Source organism: Mustela nivalis (assembly GCF_964662115.1).
Source record: "Mustela nivalis genome assembly, chromosome: 7".
Taxonomy (NCBI): domain Eukaryota; kingdom Metazoa; phylum Chordata; class Mammalia; order Carnivora; family Mustelidae; genus Mustela; species Mustela nivalis.
In genome coordinates this window covers 93,807,784-93,833,141 of record NC_139026.1, presented here as the reverse complement: position 1 = coordinate 93,833,141, position 25,358 = coordinate 93,807,784, and the positions used below count along the sequence as shown (strand labels likewise).

Sequence of the window (25,358 nt, the reverse complement as noted above, 5' to 3'; positions counted from 1 at the left end):
AAAATATTTAGACCACTAGGGCGTTGGAACCATTCTAAATTATTCAAATGTTTTTATGTACTCAGTGTTTATTGAAAACCCACTACATGGGAGATGCAGGTTCTAAGGGAGTAGTATTAGTGACTTCTGGTAAAAGTCTAACAACTGCTTTTCAGGGGGTGGAGGTGAGGGGCTGATCTGTAGAACTGATCCTGTTCCTCTCACATGGCAGGTTTCAAGCTATTTCTGTGGGCTTTCTGAATGCAGAATTGAGAAGACAGCACAACTGGCTTTTGGGAAGCATCTAGTCAGGCCCTGCACCCTTCTGCGTGGACCACAACATTTTGTCTGCAGGGGATACAGAGATCTCTGCTCTCCTGGGCTGAGGGATGTGAGAGAAAACAGACAATAAGGAATGAGCATGACTGATTCCTAAATTATAGTGACTTTTATAAATTAGTAACTATTTTGTAAAGGAAAACTGAAAAACCTTGGAAGTAGGGGCCTACTATAATTTTATGTAGAGAAATTGGGGGGAGGTCTTATTGGGGTGACATGCAGATATCTGGGAGAGGAGTGTGTCTGGTTTAAGAACCATCTAGTGTAAATGCACTAAGGCCTTAGGAGGAAATATCATGTGATTTGCTAAAAAAGATTTATTTGTTTTTTCCTTTCTAATATTAGTAAATGTATTGGTGCTTATCCTGTTAGTCTCCTGGTTAGACCATCCAGTATAGTACTGAATAAACACAATGATAGTGAGTTCGTAACTGATTTTTGTTAAAATGATTTTTCTATGAACAAAGTATATCATGAAACAAATAAGATTTTGCATCTTTTGCACTTAAATGAATTGTATGAATAAACTGTTATATCAAAATAGCCAGAAAAAGTAAGAGAATGTTATAACTCTAAGCCATGACTGTATTTATGGTCTTTGTATAGTAAATTAAAAGTGTTAAACATGACTTAATATTTTCTGAATTTCTAGAAGGTGTGTTTCCTGATGGAATCATATAACAGTTTCTCTCTTATGCTCTTGTTCTTTTTATGTATCTTAATTTTTAAGAATTATTGTGGAAAAATTGGAATTTAAATATATTTAGAAGAAGAAAATGAGGTCATTTTTATAGTTATAGAGTGGAAAGACTAACTCAAAGGAAGGGAAATGCATGAGAAAGTGATTGGTTTTTAAATGGAAAAAATATATATTCAAATATCCTCTGTATACTGTTGGCAACAGAAATACAAACAATGAAGTAAAACTGTAGTGAGACTATGTTGATATTCATAGACATTTGAGGGACCTTGTTTTTTGTTTACTTGTTCTTTATTATGCCTCTAATTGATGACAACACTTTTATCCTTTATTTTGAATTGTTTGAGAAGAAAACAATCTTCCTTGCCCTGTCCATGAAGGCTCGCTTGACTTGCTGGTTCCTTAGGCTATAAATAAAAGGGTTCAGCATGGGGGCTACTGAGGTGTTTAGCACAGCAACACCCTTGCTCAGAGACACTCTGTCTTTTGCTGCTGGATTAATGTACATGAAAATGCAGCTGCCATAGGAGATGGAGATGACAATCATGTGGGATGAGCAGGTAGAAAAGGCCTTTGTCCTCTGACTTGCGGAAGGAATCCTCAAAATTGTTCTAATGATATATATGTAGGACAGAATTATTAATGCCAAAGTGAACAGTAGAGTAAACACAGCACAGGAAAAACCCACTATCTCTAGGAATTTTGTGTCTGAACAAGAAAGGTGTAGTAAGGGGAAATAATCACAGGTAAAATGGTCTATAACGTTGGACTTACAGTAATCAAGCTGTATGAACTGCATGAGTAATGGGAATATGATTAAGAATGAAGCCAACCAAGAGGCAAAGACAAGGAGTTTGCAGACTCTGGGATTCATGATGGTCATGTAATGCAGAGGCTTGCAGATGGCAATGTAACGGTCATAGGACATGGCAGCCAGAAGGCAAAATTCAGTGACTCCCAAGAGGATGAAAAAAAAGAACTGAGCCATGCAGTCATTAAAGGAAATGGTTTTATCTCTTGTAATCAAGCTGCCCAGGAACTTGGGTATGCTGACAGTTGTGAATGAAACCTCTAGCAAGGAGAAATTTCTGAGGAAGAAATACATGGGAGTCTGGAGGTGGGAATCCAGCAGGGTAAGGGTGATAATGGTCAGGTTCCCAGTGATGCTGAGCATGTAGGTGATGAGCAGAAAGACAAAGATCACCCCCTGAAGGTGTGGATCATCTGACAATCCCAGGAGGATGAACTCTGTTATTTCTGTGTGGTTTTTCATTTATTTCCTCTCTTGTATAATCTAGAGGGAAAAATAAAACCAAGCAGATTGTAGAAAAGAGGATTATCCACGGATAGTTCAGGAGTTTATCTCTGGAAATAAATATATTATGCCATACCAATTTGATGTAGTAGATCTTTAAGACATCTTAATAAATAGGTGACATGTATAAGTAAGTTTTTATCATATGTTGCTCTCTGTGTTTTACATAGAATGTTTCTCCATAAAATCCTTATTTCACAGATTGGAAACTGAATCTAAAAAGATTTTTAAAAATCTTATCCAGGGGCACCTGGGTGGCTCAGTGAGTTAAAGGCTCTGCCTTCCGCTCAGGTCATGATCCCAGGGCCCTGGGATGGAGCCCCGCATCATCGGGCTCTCTGCTCTGCAGGGAGCCAGCTTCCCCATCTCTCTCTCTGCTGCCTCTCTGCCTGCTTGTGATCTCTGTCTGTCAAATAAATAAAATCTTAAGAAAAAAAAAAAAGTCTTATCCAAACCATGTATTCCAAATGAGAAGAACAGGGGTTTTAGTTAGTTTTTTTTTTTCCTTTTTTTTTGCATGTTTGATAACTGGAATAGAAATGCTGCCTGTTGATATAAATGTACTTCTTTCATGGGTCCCCTTCTTAATGGGAAACTACTTGTCTTTTTTCCAAAAACAATAAAAGTGTCTCCTTTCCTCATTTCTGTCTCTTAGTTTCCTGTACTATTACTTACTGTACTAGTGTAACATAGAAAATATGACATGTCAGGAAAAAAGTCACTAAAATGGAGGTATTTCTAAATTTGAAATTCACTGAAGTTAAATCTTTAACAATGTAACATATTTCTGTGTTTTCACTCTGACTCATATTCTCCTTTCAACTGCTTACTCCTGATCTTAAGCTGTAGGCAATGAATTCATTGACATACTGTCCTCAGATATTATAGAGTACAGAATATGAAAAGACAGAGAAATTTAGTAGATTGGATCTACATATTTCATTGGCTAAAGAAGCAAAATTGGATGAGCATTTAAAATAAACTCTGTCTTCGGGGCGCCTGGGTGGCTCAGTGGGTTAAGCCACTGCCTTCGGCTCGGGTCATGATCCCAGCGTCCTGGGATCGAGTCCCACATCGGGCTCCTTGCTCGGCAGGGAGCCTGCTTCTCCCTCTGCCTCTACCTGCCATTCTGTCTGCCTGTGCTCGCTCTCTCTCCCTCTCTCTCTGATGAATGAATAAAATCTTTAAAATAAAAAAAAATAAAATAAAAAAAATAAAATAAACTCTGTCTTCTCCAGAATAGTTTTTCTTTCAAAATTTTTTCCATCTAAATGTTGTTAGTGTATTCTCCCTATGTATGTATTCTACTTTCCATCCCATATTATATTTTTATATTTTCCTTTTATTTACATCAGTATTCATTTATAGAAGCTTTGTTTTATCAACCCTGGAGTAATCAATGAATCATACATGAAATCCCTTTATCTTCTCTTCCTGAATAATAACAACAACAACAATGCATTTTAGAGTGAAGTTTAAATTCTCCTCAATAAATTGAACCAATCCATTTTCTAATCCCTTATTCTGTGCATTCTCATTAAATAGTAAAATTTTCAATTCAGAGTCATGAGAGAAATCTTGCAATAAGATATTTAGTTTCAAGATATAGAATTGTTGATTATTGGTATATAATGCCTCATAATACTATGAAATTTCTTGCTCTTTTTTCCCCTTACATGCCCGAGTTCTCTTTTCACTCACTTCACTGTTTTGCAAAAAATATTGCTGTTGATTATTTGAGGCAAATTCCAACTGAGATGGATGCTGCCAAAGCTACTGGGAAAGCATGTGAGATTCATAAGAAATGAATATTTCTTTTATTATTTCTCAGGACCGGAGAAAACAGGCTAAAGAGCACTTACAAGAGAAACAGGCATCACAATGACATTTTGCAAACAAACTTATGGCAATTCAAGTGTATGATGGATATTTCAATCATAAAAGTCATTGTTCTCAAAGAACAATTCTCTATAATTAACAGCTGTGTATAGACTCTGATCTCTCAACCATTTCTGTGATGGTTTTGGTAGAGAAATGAAACATATACCTGACACTTGAAGATATATAATTTTAGGCTTTCCTTCCTAACTACTCATTCATGTTTCTTTTTCCCAGTCACGTAGAAGTTATGGTCACAAGTTTAGTGTGTCCTTTAGTTCTTTTTGTTTCAATGAGTTCTAACCTGTCCTGATATCTTACTGTTGAATTACCTGTGTAGCCCATTGAAAGTGAATTTTAATCAATTTAATGAACAAATACTTGCTATCATGTTAAATGAAATAACAGATATGTGAATGAAATAATAAGCACAAACCAGTTATTTTATTTATTTAAGTAAATGACTTTTAGGACTCTTCTGTTGTTTCATATGAATTTTAAGGACGGCCTTCTTGAGAAAAGAATGGTATCATCTCCTAAATTGTCCAATTTAAAAATACAACTATTTAAAAAGACCTATTAAGGATTGAGAAAGCGCTTTTTTATTTATTTATTTTTTAATAATTAGAGTAGTGGTAAAAGCTCCCTACATTCCACAACTGGACACTAACTTTACCATTCTGCATTCTCTTTATGTGCTGAAATCTCTCTTCTTAAATTAGAAGTCCTAAAAAAGTTGTGAATATCTATATCTTCAAGGCAATTTGCACCCATAACATGAATACACAGTTTTCCAATTCTCTTTCTCTCTCATTGACATTCTTTTTCTTGGTGTTAGGTCTATATGCTAGGCTAATTTGTCAGAGAAGAGTGCAAAATTTTGGTTTAATTTGATATCTTGATTAATTTCTTGGTTTATACCAAGTACCATTTTTTTTCCCCTGCAATGATTCATTCCATTTTTGATGAAAAAAATATTTAGTGACAGTTAATCTCATGTAAGAACTTCATGGTGACTGAATGCAAAAAATCTCCCAAGAAACAATGTAGTTTCTTTTTTTTTTTTCAGACTATTACTTTAGCAATGCCTTAGAGTAGTACCAAAATTAGTTTGGAATGCACTTTACCTGAATCCTCTGAAAAAAAGAAATGACCTTGTTTTTTTTTTTCCTAATGGAAAGGGGAAGTTTGAATCCCAAGTCAGATCGACCAGTATGAATAGGAATAATAAAGGAGAAACAGTAATCACTTAAATCCGTTCACAATCTGTAGATTGTCATAGAGATGTTCTACTTATATCCTGATTATCTCAGTTTATTAACTAAGTATCTACATTTGCAGATGATTTTCAACTCAAAAAAAAAAAAAAGGAAAAGAATTCTTATAAAATGTATGGCATCAGAACTTAATGTATAATGTGTGGTATTTTTAGGGCAACTCGTAGGCTTTGCAGTCAAAGCAAAATAGATTAAAAATGCAATAGAGGGGTGCCTGGATGGCGCAGTTGGTTAAGAGTCTGCCTTTGGTTTTGACTCAGGTCATGATCTCAGGGACATGAGATTGAGCCCTGCTTTGGAGTCTGCACTCTGCGTGGAGTCTGAAATTTTCTCTCTATTTCCCTCTTCTTCTCCCCATTGGGTTCTCCCTCTAAATATATAAATAAATATTTTTTTATTTTAAACTGTAATTTAGCTACATTATAGTATTGTGAGTTTGGACAGGTTTTTAATCTCTATTTTAGTTCTTTTTTTTAAATTTTGAAATGAGAATATCATCATGGAATTAGTTAGGACTAATTTAATTACAAGCACAATTAAATTGTACCAAAATATTATAGCATGTATTCCTAGACAGTAGTTACTAATACCTTATTAGCAAATAAAATCAGTTATCACATTTGAGGAATACAGCTCCATTACAAAATCACAAAACCATTTTTGTTCTCACTCATTGAGAGACAGTGCTAATGCTGTATGCTTTTAACCTCATTTATTCTTTTTGATAACCTTATGTTAATCTGAAGAAATTGACAATGAGAGAGGTTAAGCGACATAAAAACAATCAGCTATTAAATGGTAGAATTGAAATTCTAATTTCTTTGTGCTGGGAAATAGAGCATGGGCCACTTAGTAAACCTACAGTCAGTGGGAGAAACCAAAGCAAGAAAATAGTTTTCTGAAAATTAATAAAAGAATCAATTATTATGACAAACAGGAGATGTAACATACTCATTTTTTATAACACTAGACATATATGGAAAGAAATAGCAACCTCAAGTTATTCTGCATGATCTGATGAAAAGTTAAGAGTTAATGAATTAGTGCTAAGAAAAGGAAATTTATCATTGGTTTCAGTTTTATAATCTTACCTGATGTTGTCATATAAATGTACTGCATCAGCTGGTTGAAATTATACAAAAAGCACATTGACAACTATTTCAGTTTTAGGTTAAGAGATTCAGTATTTCTAAAAATCACTCTCAAAACATTTGGTATTACTTTATTTGTATAGCTAATTTTCTATTACACATTTTCCATTGTAGCTACAGTAACAAAAACAATGAAGAGAAATTAGATTTGGAATTACTTTGGGCTTTTCTGGATGAAGGTTCTATATGGATTTTCCCCTGCATGAGGCACATGTTTTATTTACTGTATATGCCTATGTCTCACAGCAAATACTCCAATGAATCAAATATGCCAACAAGGGCTTAGAGGAAAATACACTAAGGATTGTACAAATGTTATCAACAGTTGCACCAATATTGGAACAGGAAACTTTTGGGGATAATGCCCAAAGAGATAGAAAGGGCATAAGAAGTCAGCCAAAAGCAAATGGAATATTTTGCATTGATCTAAATGAGAAAACAACTAAAATGCAAGGTTTTTGGGAGAGATTTCCTGAATTTCCTAAATTAGGATTTCTCTTAAGATTAGATGCTCCCATTTCTTTTGCTGAGTAAAATACTGGGACAACTTAATTTTATATGAAAACATTACATTTTTATCATATACTGAAATGTCTCCATAAAAGTGGCTCTCCAAGCTAGTAGGTATCAAATAAATTATACAAAAACACTGAATATAGAACAATAAAAAGAATGGGATAGAGTTCAATGCTCAGTGGATTAAATACTCATTGAACTCTTCAATCTTTTCCAAGAATCACTTGAAATTATTCTCCCATCATAGTTATGGTGCTATTTATGGAGAAGTATCTACTACTGAGAAGGTCCCTTTCTATTTGAAAGTTGTGTTGGGTTTAACCCTGTAATTAATGCAAGCATAAAATCTAGGAACTTGGTAGGATTTTACAACTCTGATTTCTCTCTGTTTAATTTTAGAAATGACAAAATATCTTTCAACAAATATCTTTTGAGGATCTGCTATTTTTAAATAGTACACAAAACACTGGGGATAAAATGGAATCAAAATAGATATGATTCCCACTGACATGCAATTACCGAAATTAAGGGCAAGCCAGTGAGAGAAAAAGACCCAAATAATGTCACATAATAATAGCCAAAGTTATGAAGCACCTGGGTGGCTCATTTGGTTAGCGTCTGACTCAACTTCAGCTCAGGTCATGATCTCAGAGTCTTAGGATTGATTCTTACCTCAGGGTCTGAGCTCAGTGCAGAGTCTGTTTGGGATTCTTTCTCCCTTCTCTGCCCCTCCCCCTGCTCATGCTTTCTTTCTTGCCCTCTCAAAATAAATCAATATGATCTTTAAAAATAAATAACAGTGTCCCAAAATATGTAAGGTAACCTCTCATTTCAGAACTTTGATACTATGCCAAGGTATTTTTAATGAGGAAGCTTTCTCTGTTATACTAAGTAATATATATATATCATTATATTTAGTCATTTTTTGAATATGAATGTATACCAAAATTTACTTTTAATATTTTATAGTTTTTATGTTGATTGAAATTTACCAAAAGTCCAAAACCAGTGACTTAGCTAAATACTCTAAATTATTCTTATTCAACCATAGTATTTAATAAAATTATGTTTGAGGATGACCTAATTGTTTATATCACAGTTAATCAGTATAACCTGCCTATCTGTGAAAAAAAGCTATTTAAACAGGTATCTTTAATTTCTATTAAAAGTTTCATGGATACAAAATTTTGTTACTTTAGGGATCAAAAATATTTTTAGTTCGATATACAAGTGCCTATGGTATACAAGAATATCAATGGAAGACAGTATATCACAAGGATTTTTTTTTTTGAAGATTTTCTTTATTTGAGAGAGAGAGAGAGTAAGAGAGAGCATGAGAGGGAGAAGGTCAGAGGGAGAAGCAGACTCCCCATGGAGCTGGGAACCTGATGCAGGATTCGATCCTGGGACTCTGGGATGATGACTTGAGCCGAAGGCAGTCACTTAACCAACTGAGCCACCCAGGTGTCCAAAGATCTTTTTTCTTAATGGAATTTTAGATCCAAGAGAGATAGGTTCAAATTCAAGCTTTGCTATTTACTCACATTATAAGACTGGAAAATTGTTAAAGGCCTTTCTTTCTTCATTTCTAAAACTGGTTTAACAATGCAAGTTTTTAAAAAATATTTTATTTATTTATTTGACAGAGAGAGAGAGAGATCATAAGCAGGCAGAGAGGTAGGCAGAGAGAGTGGGAGGAAGCAGGCTCCCTGCTGAGCAGAGGTCCCGATGCGGGGCTCTATCCCAAGACCCAGAGAACATGACCTGAGCCGAAGGCAGAGGCTTTAACCCACTGAGCCACCCAGGCGCCCCCAATGCAAATTTTTAACAAATTAAGTAAAACGTAATATGTGGAGCTTTCTGTTTCAAAAGAAGGAGTAGCTTGAGACAGATCAATAGTCATGCAAAGAGCATATGGAAATGTGAGATTAAACAAAAAATAATGTGCTCTAAGACATATGACACCTTCAGTTTCCAGTTCTGCATGTAAGAAGTCACAAATCACCACCTGGGTCTAATGAAAGAAGGAAGATGAACAGCTTGAAAAATCAACTCCTTTTGGATCCTTAGAGCAGGCAAATCACTGCTCTCAAGATTGAAAATCAGACAGATAAATATAAGAAGTGAAGGTTTAAGGGAGTAGAAGCTCATGAGCAGGAACTGCCATAAGGTCCAGTGCTAGAGTAGGAAAATCTCAAGTATAATGTCAGAAAAATCACCTCATGCTTCTTCATGGGAAGAGGAAAAGGGACCGTTTTGAAATACATGAGAGTGCTGTGCTCTTAAGAAAGCCAGCCCTCACAAAGAGCCAGCCCTCACAGAAATCTAGCTAACCAGAGCCTAACCTGCTGGGACACTATAGAGCTTAACTAACCCCAGACATGGAAATACCCAACTCCAGTATCCTCTAGACTTCCATGTGGGAAAAAGGAAACACCCAACTCCAGCCCACTCTAACCTTCCTGTTATACTAAAGTGGAGGAAAAACAACTGAGAAACACTTACAAAATTTACAGCCCAGAGGCCAAGGCTCACTAAGACACTGAGCCCTAACCGTAGGACTATAGAATCCTTCCCCTCCTCCCATGCCTGACCATCACATTTCTAAAAGTCTGCTTGCTCTGTTCCTTTTACCCAGTGCATCGTGTCTAGGTGTCAAGAAAAGAGTACAAGCATAACAAAGGCAAAAAAAAAAAATATTGAAGAGTCAGAGCATGATTCAGAACCAGACATGGCAAATGTATTAGAATATTAAGGCTGGAAATTTGAAATAAATATGATTAATATCACAAGGGATCTAGGGGGTAAAGTAGATGGAAAGCAAGAACAGAATGAAAAGACATGCACAGAGTTACAATCCAAAAACACCATACAAACAAACAAACAAAAAAACCCACCATCACCAACAATGAAAACAATTCCTGAAAAAATACAGAATTCTTAGACAAACAGAAATTAAATGTATGTGAAGTCAATATCCAGACTGGACAGAATTGTTAAGAGAAATGCTTTAAAAAGAAGGAAAATAATATAGTTCACTCCATCAGAGATTTACATAAAGTAAGGAAGAACACTGCAGAAAGAAGAGTCGAAGGTAAAACAACAACAACAACAAAAAACATTAGTTTGTTGGGTGCCTGGGTGGCTCAGTGGGTTAAAGCCTCTGCCTTTAGCTCAGGTCATGATCCCAGGGTTCTGGGATCAAGTCCCTCATTGGGCTCTCTGCTCAGCAGTGAGCCAGCCTGCTTCCTCCTCTCTCTCTGCCTGCCTCTCTGCCTACTTGCAATCTCTATCTTTCAAATAAATAAATAAATAAAATCTTTAAAAAAAAAAACCACAAAAACAAAGCATTAGTTTGTTAACTTAGGGCACTTGACATACCCTAGGTGACTGTAGGCTGCTGAGAACAAGAAGGATCTGGATGGCAAGATGTTGCTTCAAGGACTTGAGGTAACACAGAAACAGAGTGAGCAAGAGATTACAAACTCCATAAAATAAGAAAATAAGGAAATGGGTAAAGTCTTTGAATTGGGAAGATCCCCATGGAAGTGTGAGAAGACACAACCTTGGAAAAGTTTTGAGAGGCCCCCAGAATTTTGTGGACTGAAGCTGGACTGAAGGGTGATGGTCTTCCTCTGTACAAATCCAGATTTATGAGACTGTGAGAAGCCATTGTTTTTTCAGATGTGTAAGTATCAACACAAAGGTGCAAGAAGCATGAAGAAACAGAGGAAATTCTCCAATCAAATAACAAAATTTTCATTAGCAGAGACTAGAGAAATATAGGCACATCTGACAAATTATTCAAAATAACTGTCATAAGATGCTCAATGAATTAGGAAAGTGGCATGTGTTTTAGTTTTATTGCATTTGCTTCAAATATTTAACAGGTATAAATAGTTTTTAAAAGATTTTATTTATTTATTTGACAGAACGAATGAGAATGAGAGATGGCCCAAATAGGGAGAGCGGGAGTCAGAGGGAGAGGGAGAAGTAGGCTCTCCACTGAGCAGGGCGCCTGATGCAGGATTTGATCTCAGAACCTGGGATCATGACCTGAATGGAAGGCAGATGCTTAACTGACTGAGCTACTCAGATGCCCCAAGTATAAATACTTAAAAAAAATGTTAGAGAACATGGAAATTCTATAAATAGTCCTCAAATCATGATCAATATTTACCTTGTGATATGCACTAAATTTCACAAAATAAAAGCTCTACATTTAAAGTGCAAATCACAGCTTCTTATTACTTCTAAGAATGGAATTTAATATACAATAGTTTGGGAGTGTAGCTTTTTAAAATTAATGTATAATGTATTATCTGATCCAGGTGTACTGGCCTGTGAATCATCAGGCTTACACATTTCATAGCATGCACCATAGCGCATCCCCTCCCAATGTCCATAACCCAACTACCCCACCCTACCACCGACCCCCAGCAACCCTCAGTTTGTTTTGTGAGATTGTCTTTTTTTTTTTTTTTTAATGTTAAGAGATCATCAATGAACTACTTGAAAACACAAAAGAGATCACACACTAATTTTGAAACTATACGTGCCACTTGGGGAATTTATTAAAGAATTAATACTATTTTCTATATCGTGTATAAAGTATGTCTTATAGAAATGTACTTCATGGGATGCCTGGGTGGCTCAGTTGGTTAAGCCGCTGCTTTCGGCTCAGGTCATGATCACAGGGCACTGGGATCGAGTCCCGCATGGGGCTCCTTGCTCGTCAGGGAGCCTGCTTCCCTCTCCGCCTCTGCCTGCCACTCTGCCTGCTTGTGCGTGCTCTCACTCTCTCTCTCTGACAAATAAATAAATAAATAAAATCTTAAAACAAAACAAAAAAGAAATGCACTTCATTGCGACAAAGTTTTGTAGGAGAAATAAAGTCTACTATATTTTAAAATAAGTCAATAAACAATGCATGAAGACACTTTGGTATGGAAGTGGAAGAAATGAGGCGGGAAAATATTTAACTATAATGGGGCATATAAGAGACTACAAGAAGAAGCATACTGATAGAGATATTTAGGAATTTCAGGATTTTACCTAGTTACTCTTTAGACTCTTCTTCCCGCCCCCCCCCCCCCCCCGCCCCAGGAGAAATATTTCATTTACTTGAAGAAAATACTACTTTATGGACCACATCTCTGAAGGCTTGTTTTACTTGCTGGTTTCTCAGAGTGTAAATGAAGGGGTTTAGCATAGGGGCAACAGAGGTGTTGAGAATAGCTACTCCTTTTGTCAATGATGCCTTTTCTTTTGCAGAGGGATTAGCATACATAAATATACAGCTTCCATAAGAAATGGAAATGACAATCATATGAGAGGAGCATGTGGAGAAAGCCTTTTTTCTCTGACTGGCAGATGGGATTCTCAAAATCGTTCTGATAATATACATATAAGATAAAATCACCAGTGCCAACGTGAATAGCAGAGCAACCAAAGCAAAGTAAAAACCAATCACTTCTAGGAGCCACGTATCTGAACAGGATAGTTGTAGAAGGGGAAAATAGTCACAGGCAAAGTGATCGATGACATTGGAAGCGCAGTAATCCAGCTGGAGCAGAAGCATGAGGGGTGGGAAAATGGTCAGGAACCCGCCCAGCCACGCACAGAGCACAAGCACTGTGCAGACTTTCCTGCTCATGATGGTGGTGTAATGAAGAGGCTTGCAGATGGCAACATAGCGGTCATAAGACATGGCAGTTAGAATGTAAAATTCTGTCACCCCCATGAAAATAAAGAAAAAGAGTTGGGCTGCACAGTTGTTATAGGAAATAGTCTTATCCCTGGTGATAATTGCTCCCAGGAATCTAGGAATACACACAGTTGTAAATAAGATTTCTAAGAAAGAGAAGTTTCGGAGGAAGAAATACATTGGTGTCTGCAGATGAGGGTCCACCAAGGTTAGGGTGATGATAGTCAGGTTTCCAGTGACGCTTAATAAGTATGTGATAAATAAGAAGAGAAAAATCACAATCTGAAGGTCAGGATCATCAGAAAGGCCTAGCAGGACAAACTCTGTGATCACTGTGTGGTTCATTCCTCTCTCTCTCCTTTTCTTCTTTTAAAGGTATTTATGTGGCAAGAGAATTAAAGGGAGGAGATGCGAGTTATAACTCGTGATGATCAATATCACCATCATTCATACCATTGTAAAATACATTCTATAGTCCTTGATGATCTTATTTTCTTTTGATCGTCTTGTTTGCATTTGGTTGTGAGTTTTGCTTTTTTAGTTTTCTTACATGATTTGAAATGTAGTAAGAGTCAAAAAAAAAAAAAAAGAAATGAAGCAGGAGAAAATTGGAAACCTTTATACAATAACTCACATCATTGAAAGATGGTAAATAAAATCAGTACTTCTTCCTTTGTCCAATTTATGTATGTTATTGATTTTTGTTGACAAATTAAGAGAAATAGACATTTTTCTTTCTTTTCTGTCACATATTTGTTAATGGATACTCCCACCTAAAAAATAGAAATGGATGATCTTAATTCCATCACAAGGTTAAAGTGAAATTTAGAAGACTAAATTTACAACCAGTATAGTTATAGGTTTTATGGGATGAGAAATCAATTAATAATTTTCCTAGCAAATGAAGCACAGTATTAATTATAAATTATTTAAATTAATTAATTACTTTATATTAATAGGTTTTAGTGTAGTTTTCTATACTGTATGTGAGCAGTCTATATATATTATATAGTAATATATATGTATTTATTGTATGATAAAATATATAACCTAAATATTTTATTTAACAGAGAACATATTCACTTACTTCTTGGTTTGTCTTACAAGTTCATTGAAATCATTAATGTTTGACATCTTCTGTGACTTGCTAGCAATGTATATATAGAAACATTTTTATATTTGAGCTTAAAGGGACATGCAATATTTATCTATTTTTTTATTTTACACTAAACTACAAATTGAAAAAATGAGTACTTGCCTCAGATCTTAGCAGCGCTGTCACCCAGGTTTTCCATCTGATCTTTTTTACTTATTAGCTTTATGAGAAATGTTTGATGCTTTTGTAATTCTGCTGCACACTTACCTTTTACATGAGAAAACTTATCTATAAGGTTAGCATATAGGAAAACCTCTGCCATTTCTACTGACCTATTCAGCTATTTCCCAGCTGTGCTGGATATCCAGTGCTGTAGATTTTGATTTTTAAGTTTATGACAGTCCTCCCTTTTGTTTTAGATTGTCAGATTTGTGCATGAAGAATAAAATGTAAATCATTGCTTCTCTGCCAGACTCCAGCAACACTCACACTAGTCAAATTTGATTCGCTTTGTCTCTATTTTACGATGGCTCAAAAAAAATAATTCAGGAAGTAAAAATGGAATGTCAGAAACTTTTAAAAATGTGGAAATAATACAATAGTCCTCTTCAATAAAGTTAATCTAAAAATTTAGGAAAGCATGATTTAAAGAGAAGACTGAAAGGGATATAACATTATTGGTATATTCTTAAACTACATTGATTTCCCTTCACTTGGACTTATACCTCAAATTTTCCAAGACTTCTTGTTTTGACCTTAAAATAAGGTTGTTCATGGATCTCCTGGGAACAAGACCAAGTCCAGGTCAGACTGTATATTTATAGACCATGAGGGATTTCTGGAAGCCTTTCTTGCATTTCTCAGTAGCTTTTTAAGTCTTCTCTATAGTGAATCTCCCTTGAGAATGGTTGTGTTCATCCTGTATCTCACAGAAGACCAGTGATGTTGACTTTTACGGAATAATTACTTTCATTAATCACAATTACTTAATATTTCATGAATAGCAAAAACAGTTGTGAAATCTTTCTTACAAAAATAAATCATAATCTAATTTATATTTAACCTTCTTGAAATGTAAAGTTTTCAACATATACCCTTTTTTGCTGTTATTTATCCTTAGGCTTTGTTAATGTTGAGGCATCAAGAAGAAAGGCCATTTAATAATTCTAAGTCAAATAATAACTATTATAATGCACATATCATACTCACAGTCTTAAAAAATATTATTACATTGGTTAACCAATTTCGTCCTCATTACAAATAGCAATATTTAATTGCAGAGTCAATTTGATCATCTTAATTTTCATCTTGGCCTTTATCTCAAGTGGTGCCTTCTTGTGTGCTGATTTAGGGACCTCAGAAGGAGCCTTCCTGCATTCTGGTCAGGGCATACATTAAACTTCAGGGGTTCTGGATCATAGCCCAAGGGACTTAATTACTCTTGAAATGAAGGACGAGAGATGGAGTCAGGATTATCATCACTCCTATAAATAGATATGATGTAATAACTACTTAATATTAAATAAGTGTTATATGTCTAAATTAAATAACAAAACATACATTTAACATAAAATACATAATAATGAATTTATGTTATCAAATAATACAGTCACCAATTCAGAACTAAATCACAGGTAGGATGCAATTTGGAAATAAATTACTTACTAGAAGAAGGGAATTAGAACAGAGAATGGTGAAAAATGGAAGGAAAAGGTAGGCATAACTCAACTTAATGACTGCATACTATATTTATTTAACTTACTTAAAGGAGCAGTCAGTAAAGGAGCATGCTGGCAGATGTGGCTTTATATCATAGAGAGTGATACCCTTGTCCACTTCATTTATATTTTTTTCAGCTTTGTTGAGCTAGAATTGATCTATATAACATTGTGTAAGTTTGAAGGGAACAATGTGTTGATTTTAGACACTTGTGCTTTGTGAAATGATTACCAAGGTAGGGTTAGTTAGCCCATCTTTCACTTGTATATTTACCTTTTCTTTTTTGTGGTGAGAACATTTAAGCTTTACTCTCTCAGCAACTTCAAGTATATAATATGGTAATCTTGTAGATCAGTTCTGTTGCAAGAATGAAATGGTGTCATGTTTTTACCCTAAAAGCCCAATTAATAGGTGACAAGAATCTCTTTCATATTCTTGGGGGCCACAGGGACAGTAATGCTCATTTGACTGCATTCTCATTCCCAGGATTTCCTGTAATCATTATTTAGATTCTTAATCCAGGTTTAGATTTGGGGACTTTTTTTATGCAAAAATTTAGGTTTGGGATTTTTTTGCAACTATCAAGAGGAGATACATGCTTAGTCTTCTTTTTTTATTCTTAGCAGCTACTGTTGATCAATGGCTGGATCCTTTAATTCATATATGCTACAAAATGACTATGTTCTTAATCTGTTATTTATCATTTGCCTATTCATTGTTCCAGTTTACATGAAAAAGCCCTACTTCATTTTTACTCAGTAGTCAGAGTTGGTTGTCTAGGATCTTTTTGTTGGTATCTTTAGGAATACATGGCTCTATAAATTTTGTATTTGTTGTAGGTCACATTAGTGATTGACATACATATTTCAAGAGAGATTGAAATTGTCATCCCTCTCTCTTTAGAGTGCTTAAGTCAGGGGGAGACCCTTCTCTTTTGGGGAGTACAATTTTCCTCTTCGGTTGTTTCCTTCACATCTGGTAGGACAAGTGTTTCCAGGCTCATGCTACATTTTTCTGTATTAGAACTGGACTGAGTCATTTCTCCAAAGAGGCCTCATTACATTGGTTAGGAAATGTGAATCAAGGTAAGAAACTGGGTAAGAAACTATGAGTTTGATCATCCTTTCTAGGTATTTTCAGTGCATAGGGCCAAAACACAGAATTTTTTAAAAAATATTTTATTTCTTTTCCCATGTCCTCTGTGTTATTTGTTATGCTCCACAAATAAGGGAAACCATATGATAATTGACTCTCTCCGTTTGACTTATTTCACTCAGCATAATCTCTTCCACTCCTGTCCATGTTGCTAAAAAGTTGGGTATTCATCCTTTCTGATGGAGGCATAATACTCCATAGTGTATATGGACCACATCTTCCTTATCCATTCATCTGTTGAAGGGCATCTTGGTTCTTTCCACAGTTTGGCGACCATGGCCATTGCTGCTATGAACATTGGGGTACAGATTGCCCTTCTTATCACTACATCTGTATTGTTGGGGTAAATATCCAGTAGTGCAATTGCAGGGTCATAGGGAAGCTCTATGTTTAATTTCTTGAGGAATCTCCACACTGTTCTCCAAAGGGGCTGCACCGACTTACATTCCCACTAACAGTGTAAGAGGGTTCCCCTTTCTCCACATCCCCTCCAACACATGTTGTTTCCTGTCTTGCTAATTTTGGCCATTCTAAGTGGTGTAAGGTGGTATTTCAATGTGGTTTTAATTTGAATTCCCCTGATGGCTAGTGGTGATGTATTGGAGGGAGAGATGAACCATGAGAGACAATGGACTCTGAAAAACAATCTGAATGTTTTGAAGGGGTGGGGAGTAAGAGGTTGGGGGAGCCTGGTGGTGGGTATTATGGAGGGCACATATTGCATGGAACACTGGGTGTGATGCATAAACAATGAATTCTGTTACACTGAAAAGAAATTAAATAAAAAAAAGTTAAAAAAAATGTCATTTATTTATTTGAGAGAGAAAGAGCACAGGTTAGAGAGAAAGCATGAGTGGATGGAGGCGGGCGAATGGGGGGAGGAACAGAGGGAGAGGGAGAAGCAGACTACTCACTGAGCATGGAGCCCAAGGTGGGGCTCAATTCCAGGACCCTGGGATCATGACCTCAGCTAAAAGCAGCCACTAACCCATTGAGTCACCCAGGCACCACACACACGTATATACTTTTTTAAAGTAAAATGCCTGTGAGGGCAATTTCAATCTATCATTCAAATTTAGAACTACAATATTTTTATGAAACTCCTTCTACCATATACATATATATGTTATATATTAATATATATTTATTAATAAAATAAAGATATATATCTATATATCTATATATCTTTAATTTAAAGTCTTATTTATTTGAGAGAGAGAGCATACCTGTGGCAGGGGATAAGGGTAAAGGGAGAAGGAGAAGCAGACTCTCCTGCTGAGCAGGGACCTTGGTGCAGGGCTGAATCCCAGGACTCTGGGATCATGACCTGAACTGAAGGCAGATGCATAACCAACTGAACAACCCAGGCACCCCTTTATATATTTTTTATCTCATAATGAGAACCCTGGCTATGGATGGAATTAGAGAAGATTCTAATATCGTATTGATCTTCATTTGCTTCTTTTCCTCACACTGCATATAGAGCAGCATTAGAATAACAGTGACAGCACTACTATCCACCATATTATTCCTACCTAGAAACAACTTAAGATTTTTTTTAAGCTAGTGTTTTTGCTCTTAGATTAAATCCTACTTGGACATACAGTTCAATTATAGCACTTAAGATCTCTTGGAATAATTCTGCCTCATTTGGTTATCACACTAACTAAATATATATTTAATATATTTATTCCAGTTCAGCATAATGGCTTATGCCGGTAGGATACACATTTCCTTCCACTCCTTTCAAACAATTTTGACTTGCTTTCTAAGGATTCCTGAGACAGATTCACTGAGCCACTGACAAGTGAAACTAGAGGGGTGCCTGGATGGCCCAGTCAGTTGAGCCACTGACTCTTTGTTTTGGTCCAGGTAATGATCTCAGGGTCATTAGATCCAGCCTTGTGTTAGGTAGGCTCAGTGCTCAGTGAGGAGTCTCAGTGAGGGATTCTCTCTGTGACTCCCACTGCCCCCCCCCCTCTCTTTCTCTCTCACAAAAACAAATAATTTTTTAATATATTAAATAGAATTGAAATTGAAACATAATACTGAATATTGGCTAAATAAGAAGTCTAGAAAGCATCTTCAGAGGTTTTGTTCTTAACACATCGGTATCATGGGATGCCTGGGTGGCTCAGTCAGTTGAATGACCAACCCACTCTTGGTTTTGGCTCAGATCATGATTTCAAGATTGTGGGATGGAACCCTGAGTCAGTTTCCATGCACATGATGGAGTTTGCTTCAGATTCTTTTCCCCTCTCCCTCTCTTTCCCCTCTGTTCTGCCAGCTCATACCCACTCTCTCTCTCTGAAATTAAAAAAAAATCTTTTTTTTTTTGTAATATAATTTTTATTTTTTATAAACATATATCTTTATCCCCAGGGGTTCAGGTCTGTGAATCACCAGGTTTACACACTTCACAGCACTCACCAAAGCACATACCCTCCCCAATGTCCATAATCCCACCCCCTTCTCCCCAACCCCCTCCCCCCAGCAACCCTCAGTTTGTTTTGTGAGATTAAGAGTCACTTATGGTTTGTCTCCCTCCCAATCCCATCTTGTTTCATTGATTCTTCTCCTACCCACTTAAGCCCCCATGTTGCATCACCACTTGCTCATATCAGGGAGATCATATGATAGTTGTCTTTCTCTGCTTGACTTATTTCACTAAGCATGATACGCTCTAGTTCCATCCATGTTGTCGCAAATGGCAAGATTTCATTTCTTTTGATGGCTGCATAGTATTCCATTGTGTATATATACCACATCTTCTTGATCTATTCATCTGTTGATGGACATCTAGGTTCTTTCCATAGTTTGGCTATTGTGGACATTGCTGCTATAAACATTCGGGTGCACATGCCCCTTTGGATCACTACGTTTGTATCTTTAGGGTAAATACCCAATAGTGCAATTGCTGGGTCATAGGGCAGTTCGATTTTCAACATTTTGAGGAACCTCCATGCTGTTTTCCAGAGTGGCTGCACCAGCTTGCATTCCCACCAACAGTGTAGGAGGGTTCCCCTTTCTCCGCATCCTTGCCAGCATCTGTCATTTCCTAACTTGTTGATTTTAGCCATTCTGACTGGTGTGAGGTGATATCTCATTGTGGTTTTGATTTGTATTTCCCTGATGCCGATTGATATGGAGCACTTTTTCATGTGTCTGTTGGCCATCTGGATGTCTTCTTTGCAGAAATGTCTGTTCATGTCCTCTGCCCATTTCTTGATTGGATTATTTGTTCTTTGGGTGTTGAGTTTGCTAAGTTCTTTTTAGATTCTGGACACTAGTCCTTTATCTGATAGGTCGTTTGCAAATATCTTCTCCCATTCTGTCAGTTGTTTTTTGATTTTGTTAACTGTTTCCTTTGCTGTGCAAAAGCTTTTGATCTTGATGAAATCCCAATAGTTCATTTTTTCCCTTGCTTCCCTTGCCTTTGGCGTTGTTCCTAGGAAGATGTTGCTGCGGCTGAGGTCAAAGAGGTTGCTGCCTGTGGTCTTCTCAAGGATTTTGATGGATTCCTTTCGCACATTGAGGTCCTTCATCCATTTTGAGTCTATTTTTGTGTGTGGTGTAAGGAAATGGTCCAATTTCATTTTTCTGCATGTGTCTGTCCAATTTTCCCAGCACCATTTATTGAAGAGGCTGTCTTTTTTCCATTGGACATTCTTTCCTGCTTTGTCGAAGATTAGTTGACCATAGAGTTGAGGGTCTGTTTCTGGGCTCTCTATTCTGTTCCATTGATCTATGGGTCTGTTTTTGTGCCAGTACCATGCTGTCTTGATGATGACAGCTTTGTAATAGAGCTTGAAGTCCGGAATTGTGATGCCACCAACGTTGGCTTTCTTTTTCAATATCCCTTTGGCTATTCGAGGTCTTTACTGGTTCCATATAAATTTTAGCATTATTTGTTCCATTTCTTTGAAAAAGATGGATGGTACTTTGATAGGAATTGCATTAAATGTGTAGATTGCTTTAGGTAGCATGGACATTTTCACAATATTTATTCTTCCAATCCAGGAGCATGGAACATTTTTCCATTTCTTTGTGTCTTCCTCAATTTCTTTCATGAGTACTTTATAGTTTTCTGAGTATAGATACTGTGTCTCTTTGGTTAGGTTTATTCCTAGGTATCTTATGGTTTTGGGTGCAATTGTAAATGGGATTGACTCCTTAATTTCTCTTTCTTCTGTCTTGCTGTTGGTGTAGAGAAATGCAACTGATTTCTGTGCATTGATTTTATATCCTGACACTTTACTGAATTCCTGTATAAGTTCTAGCAGTTTTGGAGTGGAGTCTTTTGGGTTTTCCACATATAGTATCATATCATCTGCGAAGAGTGATAATTTGACTTCTTCTTTGCCAATTTGGATGCCTTTAATTTCCTTTTGTTGTCTGATTGCTGAGGCTAGGACCTCTAGTACTATGTTGAATAGCAGTGGTGATAATGGACATCCCTGCCGTGTTCCTGACCTTAGCGGAAAAGCTTTCCGTTTTTCTCCATTGAGAATGATATTTGCAGTGGGTTTTTCATAGATGGCTTTGATGATATTGAGGTATGTGCCCTCTATCCCTACACTCTGAAGAGTTTTGATCAGGAAGGGATGCTGTACTTTGTCAAATGCTTTTTCAGCATCTATTGAGAGTATCATATGGTTCTTGTTCTTTCTTTTATTGATGTGTTGTATCACATTGACTGATTTGCGGATGTTGAACCAACCTTGCAGTCCTGGAATAAATCCCACTTGGTCGTGGTGAATAATCTTTTTAATGTACTGTTGAATCGTATTGGCTAGTATTTTGTTGAGTATTTTCGCATCTGTGTTCATCAGGGATATTGGTCTATAGCTCTCTTTTTTGGTGTGATCCTTGTCTGGTTTTGGGATCAAGGTGATGCTGGCCTCATACAATGAGTTTGGAAGTTTTCCTTCCATTTCTATTTTTTGGAACAGTTTCAGGAGAATAGGAATTAGTTCTTCTTTAAATGTTTGGTAGAATTCCCCTGGGCAGCCGTCTGGCCCTGGGCTTTTGTTTGTTTGGAGATTTTTAATGACTGTTTCAATCTCTTTACTGGTTATGGGTCTGTTCAGGCTTTCTATTTCTTCCTGGTTCAGTTGTGGTAGTTTATATGTTTCTAGGAATGCATCCATTTCTTCCAGATTGTCAAATTTGTTGGCATAGAGTTGCTCATAGTATGTTCTTACAATAGTTTGTATTTCTTTGGTGTTAGTTGTGATCTCTCCTCTTTCATTCATGATTTTATTTATTTGGGTCCTTTCTCTTTTCTTTAAAAAAAAAATCTTTTAAAAAAGTTGATATCTTACACTTTTGAAATTTTTGCCATCAAGTAAATATGAATGGTGATTAATTAGTACCTCTGATAAGGTAGTCAATGGCAATTTCATTGATGTTCAAGGTAAGAAACTAACTCTATTTTAAAAAATACATGAGATTAAAGTCTCAAAGGATGTCCCTTTGTCAGTCTGAGAGAAGACTTTTGACTGGTGGCACTTCATTTCAGGTATCTTAAAATTAAAAAACTTAATTCTTTATGTTGTGCTGAATGGAAGTCTCCTTTAGTAATGCATTAACTTTTTTTTTTAATCTTATATATTTATTCTCTTACCCTTTGTTAAAGCCCTTTAAAAGTCATTAGAAAAATATATTCAGAGAGTGCTCCAAAGAAATTTGCTTTGTTGATCATGTTACCGTGTTTCTTTTTCCTTTATTAAATTGTTCAGAATGAGTTGTTCACATTCATCTTAATATATTAGAGGAAAGAAAAAGAATTTAATTAATGTTATGGGCAATATCTAGCTCAGCTTGATAGTAGCACTGAAATACTCTTCTGGCACTACTCATATATTCTTGACAAATTAACTAGAAATCATATGAAAACTCGGCCCGAATGAAACAAAATCTCCACAGTTGACTCCACTTAGTGACTGGAAGAATTATTTTATTGGAATTGTCTTTTACTGTTCTTCATAATTATTTTGGAGATCATTTTCCTGGAGAAATCACAATTATTTACATTTATTCATTTCATCAAGGATGAGAAGATCAGTTTTTATAATTCATACACTTGTGCATAGAAACAAATCAAGGGAAAAAGAAAGCACCAAATTACATTTAATAATATTTTCAGAAATGATAACTCTCATATCTTTAGGGGTTTTTGCTGAATATTAACACATAACCTTATACCTTTAGTTTATTAATCAGCCATCTATAATTTGAACAAGGAAGGAAACAATAAATTAATAATAAAATTATGACATTAGGACTTATTATTCATATTTTTGACATTATAGGGTTAGTTTATTTATTACAGAATGAATATTTTTTTGTAATTAGAAAGGCATGGATTGGTGTGTCTGGGTGGCTCAGTGGGTTAAAGCCTCTGCCTTCCACTCAGGGGCCTGGGATGGAGCCCTACATCTGGCTCTCTGCTCAGCAGGGAACCTGCTTCCCCCCTCCTCTCTGTCTGCCTCTCTGCCTACTTGTGATTTCTGTCAAGTAGATGACTAAAATCTTAAAAAAAAAAAAAAAAAAAAAGAGAGAGAGAGAGAGAGAAAGGCATAGATGAAAAAGGAAAATGAGCCACTTAGTGGATTTGTGACTTTGAATGTTACTAAGTTTTTTAAACTTCATTTTCTTCATTTGACATGGAGTTAAAATGTAAGGAGTATTTTGAGAACTAATTCAACCAATGTAAGTAAACACGCTCTATAATTTATGTGACAATAGGATATATAAATAGCTGCTTTATTTATTTTTGTTTTAGTTGGCATTAATTTCAAACTTTGGGAAGGATGCACATGGTCATTGTGATTTTTCAAAGACAATTTATTTCAGTGATACTTTTATTATTTATCTCACTTAGTCCTTCAACACAGTTATGAAAGTTTTATTCTGTTATTCTATATTCCCATTGAAGAACTGAGGCTCATAGAGATGGAATATCTTATACAATTTCACATAGCTAGCAAGTGTCAAATATAATCTTAGACATCCTGAAATTAAAGTCTGTCCTCTTGAACACAATATCCGTAGCCTATCTCCAAATGGCAACACACATAGCCATAGTAACTTCCTGTTCTTAACTGAAAATGAATTAATTGATATAGTAAAACAAAATATACTGTCCTTTTTTATACTTTTTAATATATTCAGTTGCAAATCCTAACCCCAATATACCCCATTTAATTTGATTAAAAGTTGAACTAATGAGTCAATAATAAGGCTTGAGAGATTTTCACTGCCTTCTGTATGCCAGGCTTAGCTCTGCTTTTCATACAGGTTCACAAACACAGATTGCCTGTAATAGTAAAATATTGGCAAATCTCATCATTGTCATCTAGGGGAGCAAGCATTTCGGATAGCCTTCCCTTTGCCATTGAACAATGAAGTTTTCTATCATCAATATTTTTGTCTTGTTCTTCCCATTTTTTCTGGGAGGAATATACATATTTAAATATAGAGAGTAAGAAAGACCAAATATATAAAGGACCAAAAAAAAAAAAAAATCAGAAGGTGTGTTAAAACTTTTTGGCATGGTTTTTACACAGATTTAACTTGTACAGAGCAGTTAATATTTTATGAGTTCCCTGTCTCAAGGGAAATAATTCAGTAAATCAAAATTTCCAGAAAAGGGGGAAGCTGGGTGACTCAGCAGATTAAGCCTCTGCCTTTGGCTCAGGTCATGATCTCAGGGTCCTGAGATTGAGCCCCACATCAGGATCTCCACTCAGTGGGGAATCTGCTTCCCCTCACCCTCTTACGGCCGGCCTTTCTACTTATGATCTCTGTCTGTCAAATAAATAATTAAAATCTTAAAAAAAAATTGCCAGCACAGGAATTTGTACAAACGTTGAAGAATATAAAACATAGTACACATTAGTAATTCAGTTGAAACAGGAAGCTTGAGAGACTGTACAATGAGATAGGAGAAATAAAACCCAATAGTAAGCAACAAGAACAAGAGGTAAGTGTGAAGTTTGTTTCCTTTGACATTACTTTTCAGAAAGAGTTTAACAACCAAATATCTAAATTCCTAATGCAGCTCTCTACTGAATGCATTTCTACTCGACGGCATGTATTTAAATTGGTGATCAACCACCTTATATTAAAACTATTCATTTATTCCACTTTTTAAAAAAAATTCTTTTTATTTATTTATTTATTTACCTTTTACTTTTTTAAAATTTATTTTCAGTGTAACAGTATTCATTGTTTTTGCACCATGCCCAGTGCTCCATTCAATCTGTGCCCTCTCCAATACCCACCATCTAGTTCCCCCAACCTTCCACCCCCTACCCCTTCAAAACCCTCAGATTGTTTTTCAGAGTCCATAGTCTCTCATGGTTTACCTCCCCTTCCAATTTCCCTCAACTCCCTTCTCCTCTCTAACTCCCCATGTCCTACATGCTATTTCTTATGCTCCACAAATAAGTGAAACCATATGATAATTGACTCTCTCTGCTTGACTTATTTCACTCAGCATAATCTCTTCCACTCCCGTCC

The 25,358-nt window shown here is 36.0% G+C and overlaps 2 protein-coding genes across 2 annotated transcripts in view; both read right to left on the bottom strand.

Annotated features, from left to right (window-relative positions):
- Nucleotides 1–1,346: 1,346 nt before the first annotated feature.
- On the bottom strand, nucleotides 1,347–2,291 carry LOC309868853 (olfactory receptor 6C1-like; the record flags this gene model as incomplete). Its single annotated transcript, XM_082739016.1, has 1 exon — nucleotides 1,347–2,291. The coding sequence occupies one exon, from the start codon at nucleotides 2,289–2,291 to the stop codon at nucleotides 1,347–1,349; it is 945 nt and encodes a 314-aa protein (XP_082595142.1).
- A 9,980-nt stretch (nucleotides 2,292–12,271) lies between these two features.
- Nucleotides 12,272–25,358, bottom strand: part of LOC309869903 (olfactory receptor 6C3) — a gene marked incomplete at both ends in the record, with an annotated part of 68,190 nt that continues 55,103 nt past the window's right edge. Inside the window, one exon of the mRNA XM_082741668.1 lies at nucleotides 12,272–13,144. Coding sequence (XP_082597794.1) covers nucleotides 12,272–13,144 — 873 coding nt within the window. The remainder of the gene's footprint in view (nucleotides 13,145–25,358) is intronic.